This window comes from Bombus huntii, chromosome 2 (assembly GCF_024542735.1).
Source record: "Bombus huntii isolate Logan2020A chromosome 2, iyBomHunt1.1, whole genome shotgun sequence".
In the NCBI taxonomy this organism is placed as follows: Eukaryota; Metazoa; Arthropoda; class Insecta; order Hymenoptera; family Apidae; genus Bombus; species Bombus huntii.
Genome location: NC_066239.1, coordinates 585,743 through 598,865, shown reverse-complemented (window position 1 = coordinate 598,865; position 13,123 = coordinate 585,743). Strand labels below are relative to the sequence as shown.

Genomic DNA, 13,123 nt, shown 5'->3' with positions numbered 1-13,123 from the left:
CTTTTTCAGTTAATAGGTTAAAAATAAAGAAGGGAATGGGAATTAAAATAAAATGAAAATGATAAAAAGAGAAAACGTATCTTATGTTATTTTATCGTTCTACCATCGCGTCGCGTCGCACCGCGGTAAATACTACTCGCGAGAGTCGCGTTCTCCCTTGAGAGTAACGTACATATACATATACATATACATATACACATACATATGTGTGTATCCTCCTTAACATTGCCCTTGATATTTCTCACGGAGTAACGTCAAGTGTCCCAAGCCGTGATCCAAAAGCACGATTACCCCCCCCCCCCCCCCAGATGACATTACACGTTGTGGTTTGCCTCTTTCTTGGTTTTTTTAATTCTGAAACTGGTGCAAACTCGGCTTGAAGGTGCGTGCATAAACAGCTGTCGTCGTCGCAGCCCGAGCCGCTCATCTTCTGCATGACGAGCGACTCGCGAAACACGACCTTTGTCATCGAGTGCTGCAAAGAGGATTTTTGCAATCGGGATCTGAAACCTCAGCTACACCCTCGCAACAAAGGTACAGTCAAACGACCTGGAAGTAGCGATGACTCTGCAGGTGGCTCAGGCTTTTGCTGCAGTTCACTTTGTTTCTTTCTCTCACTCTTTACTCACTTTCTTTTCTATCACTGTCTTCTCTATCTCCTTCATTGTAGCTACGATTCCCCACACCATTTTTCACAATTTTCACATTTTTCTATCTGCTAATCTTTTTCCTGCTACTGCAGACGTTGATTTTCGTTGGAACCAAAAATATTGTGTAGGTATATATTTAGTACATATAAATGTACTAGGGGTGGGTATGTTTGTGTGTGCGTGCGTGTGCGTGTACGTGTGCGTGTGCGTGTGTGTGCGCGCGCGCTTGTGTGTACATGTTATAAGAAATATATGTACATATATCTATATGTATATCTATGTATACTGTACTGTATACAAATCTTAAGCCACCTACTAAATGAATATTTTGTTTTTACAAATGAGTAGATATTTAATGTTATTTTAAATCTGGTATTACATAGATATTGACGTTTTAAGATATGCTTAATTCGAGAATTGTCGATTATGAATAATTTGTGAAACAGGAATATCTACAAGTATTCGCATAAAGGAAATATTAAGAGATCCATTTTTATCTAAAACAATGTGAAAATACTCTCCACGTCATTTTGACAAGTAAATACATTGTAAGAAACATCTCTAAGAAGATTGTCAACTAGAAAGAAGTACAAATACATAAGTAACGCCATAAAATACTATCAAAGGATTTGAAAAGATTTTATGTAAGATCATGTGAAAATATTCTCTATAAAATATAATTGTTGTTGTCACTATCACTGCTACTACTCAGATTACTATTGTAAATGACCGAGACTTTCTATACAGTACTAAGTATAGATATATATGTATATGATAATATGTAATAATGCCGGAGAGCATCTTGTTAATTTAAAGTATCAATTACATTTTCATGCTGTTGACTCGCCCGCGTTTTTCCACCGATGCTTTAATATAATTATTTTATTATTTCCGATTCAATTCGAACGATAATTATTCGTCGCTCAGCAAACGCTCAGTGCCCATCATTGTATCGCATCATAGCTCATGCCTAGTCAACCTCTTTCACTTTCTCCATCGCTATGGGTATTACGTACATTATTATTATCATAGTATGTGCGCAGCATTAGCAGCATTAGCAGCAGTAGCAGCAACAGTAAATATTAACGATGTAAAAGATTGTACGAGTATGTGCCTATAGTGGTACACGAAAATATTGCAACGCTTATCATAAAAAGCTTTCTTGTATACCCACACATATTCTGTATGTTATATAAAACATTTAGAGAAATTTCATTAATTCAAAACATTTCGAGCCACTTGATCTATATTTCTCCAACAGAATATTGTAAAAGGTCTTTGGCAAAATAAGCAATGCCAAAATGAGTAACTGAGATGGCCTATAGTAAGTTGACAGATATTTGACAATCTGTCATATTTCTAAAAATACTATTCCAGGTACTATTCCATATTTGGATATCGTCCTTTATTGCATTAATATGTTAATCTCGTCTCTGCATTCCGTATATAAAGTTATTAATCTACTTATGTCCACAGACAATTAGTTCAACAGCTATTTTGATTTGTATAAAATGTTATAAACTATGTCGCAAAATATATCGTATGAGAGACAAGCAGAACAAATATAAACGTAATGCTTTACATTTATTTCATCCGGTAGATTTTCCAAATTAAAAGACAAAATATCTGCTAAACTAATTGCTTCTCCATATAAATAGGTTAACAACTTTTTATGCAGAATGTCAAGAAGGCTTTTTCGAAAATTTTTAATATCCAAATTACATTGTTCTGTTCAAATTAACAGATTTGTACTTTTGTTTAAAACATTTTACTGGCAGATTATTGGAATTGTCTGAAAAATGGTGGTTAATCATAGACGGTCTTAGAGGATACATCCTGTATACACGCAACATAATATTTATATTAAACATATACATATATAATACATATATTTAACTTAATTATATATATTTAATATATTAATATAATAATAAAAGATATAATATTAATATAATAAAAGAAATTAAGATAATATATATATGTATATTAATTTAATTATAATATAATCATGATAATACATTCCAGAAATAGATAATATCTATTATTTTTATTCATCTATTTATCATTAACTTCTACATTTTACTAACATTCACATATTGTTAACACAAACCGATCAAAGTGTTCACATACTTTTCGATGACAGTGTATCTTTATAGCTTTAGATTGAACTTTCTCAAATATCCAGGATTTTTTTATTCAAATACGTTACCGCCTGTCTCCTCTCTTGTTTTTTTACTGTTCAACATTTTTTTATTGCAGCACAGCCGATTGAAGAAATATAACAATAGCCTTTCCTTTTTTTGATTTCCCTTAATATTTTTTAATGTATTTATATTAATAAAATTTTAATACACGAATCGCAAAAGTTTATAATTGAACAACATGGAGATAAAAATAAATTATACTACCACTATAGTAGTGTACTTTTAATTTAATGAAAAATTTCGTTTTTTGATATTTATAGATAAAAAAAGTTATATAACGATGATGAATGGTTTTAAAAAGAAACAGTGTGAAAATGTTTGCCACCTATAGAGGTTCTAGTTACTTCAAGGTACTCTCCTCCTGCATATTTTCACTTACAATTGCACGAGGAGACCGCAAGTCTTCCCGAGTGAACTTAGAAAGCACCGGTAGCATGTTGCCATATACGTACCTCCCTGCACTCTCTAACGAAGATAAATATTGTAATGATATTGATAAACAGATTCTTTCAAAAGGTATATCTTTTGTAAATACATATTTCTTCTCAGTTTCTGTTAGAAAAAGGAGATACAGACTTGCTCTGCTAGCCTTTCTTAATCTTCCTTCAATTTCATCCTTGTATATGTATATAATATCACACCAGTTCTAAGAGATTATGCAATATACGCGTTAATTTATCTTTCAGAGTCGTAGATAGATAATAACTTTAGAGCTCGAAGGGTCGGTGTGAGATACAATAATATTACATGAAAGCATTATCATTAAGAACATTTAAAAGTCAGTTGCTTGCAAAGAAGTATTATTCAATTGACGATACAATCGCGTAGATCTGTAATAATAATAATTTTTAATATTAATCGAAAGATTATACTATAAAGCTGTCAAAACTATTTAAAAAGATGCAGTAGGTAATTAGTTTAAGAATTAACTCTGTCTTTATTTATTTACTGTAGTTTTCTTTGTAGCGAATCAAGAAAAAATCATATAGACGAGCGCTTATCTTCTTGTGTTATCTTGTTTGGCGTATGCTGACTATATATCTCCACATCGTAATCAAACATATTTTTTGAGGAAGAGAACCTCTGTACATTTATTTAAAAATATGGTAATAGATAAAGTCTCGAAAATGCGCATGTGCAGCTTGATGACCATTTTTCACAAAAATAGGCCTAGCTCGTAAACTAATTATCAATAACATATTTTTAAATACTTTTGAAAGTTCACGTAAAAAAATTTACGCGATTCCATCGTCAATCGAATAATATTGGTTATTAGTCGGTAAATTTATTCGTCATGTTATAGTATGGTATTACCGGTAACAATAATTACGCATATTTTGTGTCGAATTGTTTTACTCGTGGCGTACTTAAATTTTTAACGTCGTTTAATCCCGTGAAAACGCGATCGAGGCTTCGATGTTGTGTTAGTGTTAACTCATTTAACGAGTGATTATCATCGAATGATGCTTACTTGCATTGTAATTTGGTTAGTTTGTTATTCGCACTAAGTGTAAGTGGTCTTTAAGCTATCCGTGTTCTCAAGTGCTTTTTTTAAAGCGCAAAATGTTTATTGTAATCATTCGTACGATTCTCATACGTAAAATAAAATCTTGCACCCACGCTTCGTTTCTTTTTTTTTTTTTCTTTACCTTTAGCTATTATTATTTACATCTCTGCACGCCCTTTCAATTTAATCTCTCCAATTATTTTGTTCTTGTGAATTGTCTGAAGATGATGACGTAAAAGCATCCGAAAGGTAATCAACTTCAGTAGAACGAATTAAATTCCGTTTTTCTCCGATTTTAACAGAGAATCGATCTTAACTACCTATCCTCCGCGGCTTTTAAAACTCTATATACTGTATATATGTATATTTGTACTTGTATAATGTAGGTACATGTACTACTTCTCAGAGATTAAAAATGTTTACTTTATACTGGTTTAATGGGAATATTCGCTGTAATTGAATATTGGCAAATGTTTCGTATGCTTTCTTTCTTCAAGAATATATCTAGATAATGTGCATTAAAAAGTACCTTGTTGCACAAGTGCTTGTTAAACTATGATTGTATTAAAAAATTTCACGAGTCAACATTAAACATTGCGATAATTTCGTATCATGCCAAGTTCAAAACGACAAAAGTAGATTTAGAATAATAGAATTGACGCCGTCAATATCCATTTATGCGTTCGAGCAATGAAAAAAAATTATAAACTAATCATGTGAGTATCTTTCGACTTACATATCTTTCGTATAACGGTAGGTATAGCGGCTCACGAAAATGTCTTTATACATATCTATATTATTATGTTACATAACATATTTTGACGTTTCATCAGATCAGCATTATAATAAGACTATGTTGTAAATCTTATGATTACATATATTGGTAAAGTTTGGAACAAATCTAGAAATATTTGGAAATATATGTATAGGATATAGAAATTAAAAGATATTTAGTAAAAAAAAAGGTATGAATTTGTAGAGGTCACAAAAATATTTAAGCGGTGAATTTACATTGTATTAACATGCCTGAATATCAGTGGGAGCATCTTCAACAGGTACTTATTATTTATAACAATGTGTTGAAGATAAAATGATTCGAATTATGCTATATACACTAACTTTTTTTTACTAAATATATGTTGCAATTTTAATACCTACGTACCTACACTTCGAGATCGGTTTTAAATTTTACCAATATAATTATGATAATCGCGTTGTATTATAATGTTAATGAAATTTTAAAAATTTTATATATATAATATGCACAATATACTCATACATAATTATTTTCTATGATACGCGCCCAAATATTTTCGTGAATCGCCATACGTGTATAATAAACTAATTTTATTGAATCTCCCCTTTGAGAACCACGTCTTTCGTGGGGTGCAGTGGTTCTTTTTCCTTTGTTGGAGAATTTACTGAAAGAGTGCGAAAAAAGAAATTACCGACGCAACGACGCGTCCGCAAAGAGCCTGAAGATAACGACGTTATGTTATAATATGGCCTCTTAACGGCCAAATTACCAAGCAAAAAAAAAAAAAAAAAAAAAGAAAAAGAAATGAAGAACCATGTGAATTAATGGCCGCGATCGTGAGTTATTAATGATTAATTCCCGAATTTATCTCGGCTGCCTGTTATTCGTTGGTGTGCTCTTCCGAATTTATAACTCTTGTAATAAGAGTAATTTATCACTTGGCCAACGAAGGCCATGAGAAAGAGTAGCAAAAGCGAAGAAAGAACAGGGAAAGAGCATCGACCAGCTGCGGCTCTCGTCTGTAATTTATTTACAATATCTTTACGCGCAGAATGACGCTGATACTTGATTTAAACGTAATTGATCTTGCTTGGAAATAAACAAAGAAAAATGAGCAAGTGGCCGTTCAATGAGGTACCGTTACAAAAATTCTCCAAAAATATAATACATCTTTCTGTCTTGAATTACAATTACAATACGTCTCATAAATATAAAACTGCCGTAAAATCTTCAATATGAGAAAATTTGATTAGAATCATCTATGTGAAATCAAACATTTCAATTTATAAAAATTATTGTTATAATTTCATTTCATTGCGCTCTAAGCTCAATCTTTGTTTACATATATTTGTATAAAAAAGGTGTAACACATTGCAAGAATTCATGTTCGATATTTTCAATAGCTTTTGTATTAGTAAGACTTATTTTTACAAGTAGCAGTTTCACCTCATCTCATATGCAAAAACTTCATTCCACATTTTCGACTTATTTTTTTCGCGAGGAATCACCTCTTCTCTGACTGTACCTCGATTGTACAGACATCCTGCATACGTATAACGAAATACATAATATGAATACGTATTTTATACAATAATAGACGCACAATACTGTTCTATGAAAATTAGCAATGGATTAACTTACACACTACCACGGTATAATCGGAGGTAAAAAGTTACAGTTATTTATGACACTTTTACGGAGGTAGTCATTGAGTAAAAGTTAATTTTTGTTTAAGTAGACAACATCGATCGCTGAATTTTAAAGAGATTCTCTAAAAAATGAAATTATTAAAAAATAATAATATTTAAATGTTCTGGTTACGGCTTAGGTATATCGATTATGTTATAAATAATTACAACCTTTTTCATGATTGCTGATTAGTGGTAATCATTATCGACGACGGAAGTTGTTTTTAGCCAGCATCAACCAACGAATGCTTTCATTGCCGATAATAACGATTAATCGTTGCCAGTAACCAAAAAATATTAATCACTTATAATGATTATTCGTACAGTTTTCAATTTGAGTTATAGCAGTTATGATACCGCAGATTGTATATACATACCTACATATACATATGTATTAGATAAACAACACACAAAAATCGAAAGCTTTTCAGTGATTTTATACTTATGAGACGCAATGCATTATCTCTGAAATAATTGAACATAAAAATATCAGAAAATCACGACACGCTTGAAAATAAAAGCGAGTATACGTAACACCTAATAAAGGAATGAAAAGAGATCGAATTTGTGTAACAAAAAAACGCTTTTCTTCCCTTTGATCGGAGATACGGTAAATATTCTGGTTCGGAAGTGATGTAAATTGTTCTCAGGTGTTATGATAAGGTGCGCTTCTTCCCGGCGCCCGAATACTCAGTCTGGTGCAAAGCGAATAACACGCTACACGGTCCAGGTGACGTGGAATACGCGGTCGCCTGCTGCGACCACTCCGACTTCTGCAATCGCGACCTAAGGCCCTCTTTTACTCCTCGCGAGTCCAGAGGTGGGCCATACTTCCGACTCGTCGATTACCTCGAACGAGGTACAGCTTCCGCAACCTCTGTTTTCTTCCAAGGTCGATCGACTATAGGCGAAAGCGAATGCACAATTCCTATGAAATTTGAAATTGTTAATCTGTTTGTTGTCCGGAGAAATTAATTTATTCGTTGTTTCGGTTTCGCGGCAAAATTCTCTCGACTTCACTCTTTCAAGTTGATCAAGTCGATAAATACAATATGAGTACGAATTAACTGTACTTACACATGACTCTACTTCGCTAACTATTAAAGAACAATTACGATCACATTTCTTTAGGTAGAATCTTAGCAAATAGCTAAGAAACAAGCGTAATTTTTTAACTTGATAATATATAAAAATAAAATGAAGAGAATAAAGGTATTAAAATTGATCGATGAACGAAAAAAAAAAAGAAAAATCGAAGTAAGTAAATATAACTTTTGATGTATTTGCGAGACGCGAATAATGAATTCTATCTTTGTCTTACATATTGTGGAAATATCTGTTTTCTTGCTGCTTAAATATAGATATCTATCTATGTATATTATATATTGGTATTATGATTAAACATGATGGTGATGTCGCGTCATGTGTCTAATTGTTGAATCAATAAAATCGGGGACAGAAACCAGAAATTTCGGCATAGTAAAAGAAGAACTGAACTAGTGCATATTGATCGATTTACATTTTCAAGGCGATAGTGACATGCGATATTCAATATCTAACGCTGAAAGTTAAAAGTAATCAATATTATATATTCTTATCTTCATCAATAGATACTTTTGCGTAGAAATCGGCAAAAAAAAAAATTATTTTAAATTGTAATAGTATATTCTTTTACTTATTGTAATCCTACCTAAATAAAGAGAATCTTCGCAACGACGACCTTGGAAAAACATGTGCGATAAAAACAGAATAAATATAAAAATGAAGTAAACAAAAAGGAAAAGAAAAAAAGAATTTTGGGCTTTTAATCATCGATTTTTGATGCTTTTTGTGAATTGTCTGGGTTCGGGTGATCATCTTTGTCACATACACATTACATGTCTATACATGTCCTTTGTAAGTATATACACGTTATCTTTGTTCATGCGTCCCGTTTCACTATATCGAGCTGACATAATGCAGCGACCGCGAAACGAAACACCGTGATTCGTTTACAGCCCGCGTTTCCCTTGTCAGAGAACTGTTTGCGAAGCTTGAAATTCAATATTTTGCACCGCTATTGTAAGGCCGCTGTTTCATTGCATAACCCGATGATACATTCTATTTACATTATGATAACTTACGTCCGTCTTTTGCAAATCTACGGTGAGTAACGAAAATATTAGAACGACGTATTAGGAAATAATTTACTATGGAAAAATTCTTAAAATAAATTTATGTTAGTACCTATATATTATATAGGTACATTCGCAAATATCTGCGAAATGTTCATAAAGTTAAAGCAGAATTCAATAACGTGCGAGCAAATTGCACATTTATTACGATCACATTTATTTCACATTTTGTAGAAATAATATCTAATAACAGTATTCGAACATTATGTTGTAGAGTCCGTAATATATGAATAGATATATGTATTTAGCCAATGGCCTAAGATAAAAAAGTTTGTTCAGTATGCCACTAATAGTACTTGAGAGTAAATGGAAACGAAAATTTAAGTGTCCAAATATTTTGCACAGTAGTCCAAGTAAATACTTGTAAATTATCGCAAGCATATTGAGCAACGATATAATGAAATTAATCGAACAGCATTTCGTTATTATCGGGATTTTTCACTATCTGCATAAGAAATTGTTATTGTTATCGTTCTGTGTCTTATTATTTCTACTATCTTGCTGCATATTCTTTCCGAGATTTTTGTTGAGATCAAATATTTGCAATATTTCTTCGCTGTTATACTTTTCTATTATGTTGTATAGCGAATCGTTAGTATCGCAACGAATTTACTTTTGTTGACATTTTAGTTAAAATTTTCCCTTGAAATTGTTTTGCTACATAAAATTAAACGATAGTAATTAAATATTCGATTTTTTACTTTTTATCGTAAATTTCCCAGTTTTAATTTTTTTCTAACACAATTGTTAAAAAATAATAATTAAATATTCGATTGGCCTTTCGACCTTTCATTTGAAATCCTCTCGTTCTGCTCTTCTTGCGACATAGAAATATTAAAAAACTTAAGAATTACGTGTTTAATTAATCATTTAACTTTTTATTTTCTGTTTCCATTTTCTTGTAACATAAAACGTATTAAAAAATGAATTTATTGTCGCGTTAGGTTTGAAATCTGCAAAACCATACTTGTGTGAAATTTCAAATAGTAGATTGTTCAAATAGCGATGTCGAACGGGGACATTGAAACGTCATTTAGAGAGAAATTGGAAGAATGAAGCTAGTACAACTGAAGGTAAAAGCCAAACATCTTCTCGTTTCATCGCCACGATTCGCCATTCTTTGTCACGAATGTCACGAATGTCACGATGCAACGACGATGACGATACGTTGCGTCATCAGATATGTAAGTACATAGATATGTATATGTCTATTGTCCACTGCCGGAGACAAGTCCCGCGAAAGGAATGCGGACCCAATTGGTTATTTCTGACAGACTCGACACAATCGTAAAGATAAGCACGCGGAATGGCCGACAGTGTCACATATACTAATATTACAATATCCATATGTGAGCAATAGAGAGCAGTGCTCTCCTTACCCCTGTGCCACGCCATCCAGCGGGACTTGTTTCCAGCAGCCCAGTATACGTGATAGTAATGTGCGTGTAATAGTAGTGTACGGCGCTTATGGTCGCTATGCTATTGACTCTTATTACAAAAACGATGTTGTAAAAACGCGCTGTCAATGGAATAAAAGGAGAACCGCCTCACGCTTATCTCCGCCGAGCTGTTTCAAATACAGACTAGCTAAAAATATTTTGATTTGAAATGCAGTTTTTATTTTACATATATCTCGATCGTACGTTCGTCTCGAGTTTAGTTATCACAAATTCTCCATGTCGAGTATCTTGGAGCAAGTGTCAGAAGGATATTTTATATAATGAGAATATTAACCTAGCTCAAAAATAAGTAATCTGTACAATTCACAAATAATTTTGCAATAATATAAAGTCGCAGTAAAGAGTAGAACTAGGTTAAATACATAGATAATAACTTATAAGAGGTTATAAAAAGATTCTGAAATAAAATTCAGATGATTCTCTTTTCAAAACTTCCTTTTAGGTTTGGAATAATTCTTAATTCTTTGCCATATATTTTATGCCGAACAGACTCGGATAAACTTAATGTTTCGTCTTGTTTGAATCATTTTAGTTCTAATATATCCACTTATATTAACACTAGATTTACGGGCATTTTGTATATACCTATCTCTACGAGCACCCATCAAATTGACGGATAAACGAAAATACGCATTTTTCTTTAAAAAATCGATTTATTCAAATTAAGTATGAAAGGAACGATATTAGGCTTCACGTTTAAATAAATTATTAATAAATAAAAAGTCTTTTTTTTTAATTATCACTAAAAAAATAACAATAACATTAACACTAGGTTTACGGGACCCGCCAATTTGACGGATTTCGAACTTCGAAATGAAATATCTCAAAAAATCTTTCAAGAAGTTTTCCTCTTCACTATCCGAAGATCCTTCTGTCTCTCCACTTTCAGTGTATTCAGAACTTTCACTGTCAGCTTCGCTTTGGCCTAATTCATATTGATCTTCTACGGAGGTATCCTCAGAATAATCTTCATTGATGTTGATAATTTTATTCAATATCTTATTATAGCTCCTGGACTTACTCATGATTGCTAGAAAAGGGGGATTGGTCAAAAAAAGAAAATACTGTGCCCAAATTCAATTATCCTATTGCAAATACTTACAATAAGCGGAGACAATAATGGGAAATGTCTACAATAACTGAAACTTTTGCACACTGTCTTTGAAAAACGGTTTGTTTCTGAAATCAGTTAGCCTGTCAATTCGACGGGTCCCGTAAAGATAGGTATACTACATACAGATTTCAAAAATTAGGAAGTCTAGGAAAAAATAATTTTGTGTATAAATTCTTTAGATGAAATGATTAATTTACGATGCAAAATGGTTAAAATTGGTGTTATGGTTTTTGAGATATTTCATTTCGAAGTTCGAAATCCGTCAAATTGACGGGTCCAGTAAACCTGGTGTTAAAAGTGCATCTCCTATCTGTAGTAAAATCGTCACATTGCCAGAATATAAAATATCAAAATAATTAACGAAAATATGAAAAGACTATATTTTTAGAAATAATTGAGTAAATACCTAACATATATTGTATATTAAGCATAAAGTCTGATCTATTTGTAGAAGTTTGAATCAGCCTAGTCTTTAGGGTGAGTAGGATGAAACAAGTTTCCATCTTTTTACAGCCTCTTATTTATTCAAAATACAACTACACACATACGTTACACACAAGCGTTAATTCTATGTAAATTGTATTCCACCTAGATATAAATGATAAACAAAGTTTTCTCGATATACATACATATGTATATATAAGTACAGTTTATACAGCTTTTTAATGTATACGAAGTAATACAGGCTGCAGTTTCTATCCATAACTATACGTATATCATTTACCAGAAATATTACTCTATCAAATATATAGATATATACATATCAATTTAACGCTCACCCCTTCAAAATACTTCAAATTCAAAAGTCATTCATTTAAACTTGCGAGGTCGAAATTTTGTTTTTCGCGAGAAAAATTATTTGTTATTAGTTATTAATAATAAAAATAGAATTTTTTCTTGCTTTCATAAAGAAAATATAATGTACGAAAATTTGAAGTCGATTTTACCGAGAACAAATTTATAGTTTATTTACCGTTTAGTCGATTAATAACTTATACAAGTATGGAAGGATTAACCATATCGTTTAAAAATATATACGTACTACTTTTTAGTTGTCTTTGGTCAATTATTTGAGTCGACATATCTGGGTAAATAAAAATGAGGATACAACCCTCATAACTATCTTATTCATTTACGATTTGGGAAGAGTATGCTACTGGCGTAACTGTCACGAATCGGACAAACAACCTCTCTATATACAATATATGTATGTATGTATGTATATATATAATATTATTGTCATTGGCAAGTGACCGATACATAAGCTTAATAATCGTATGAAAAGTAGATAGAAAGGAATGTAATGGAGAACAGGACGGCATGGCAAGGTTGAATAAAATGGACGACAACACGACACGCTGTACATAGAATAACGAGGCGTATTCGTGCGATATTGACGGAGGGTTGATAGAACGTATCGAAAGCGGTGTTCATCGATTATACGGGTTCCACTAAATCCGAGGGAGAGTAAGCTAGTTATTCGAGTGAGCTTTCACTGCAACGATTTGTTTCGGTTCGGATATACGTCTGTAAATAGCGTTGCTCAGCAGGTATTTTTCTTTTTCATCT

General features: G+C 32.1%; 1 protein-coding gene across 8 annotated transcripts in view; it reads left to right on the top strand.

Annotated features, from left to right (window-relative positions):
- Positions 1 to 13,123, top strand: part of LOC126873472 (TGF-beta receptor type-1-like) — a 79,455-nt gene that overhangs the window by 39,777 nt on the left and 26,555 nt on the right. For 2 of the 8 annotated variants that reach the window (XM_050634359.1, XM_050634351.1), the window contains exon 3: positions 7,457 to 7,665. The exons of 3 other annotated variants lie outside the window; for them this stretch is intronic. In XM_050634359.1, the coding sequence (XP_050490316.1) occupies positions 7,457 to 7,665 (209 nt within the window). Of the gene's footprint in view, positions 1 to 382; positions 535 to 7,456; positions 7,666 to 13,123 lie in introns of all 8 variants that reach the window. 3 more of the 8 variants (XM_050634370.1, XM_050634399.1, XM_050634379.1) reach the window with 2 other exon arrangements.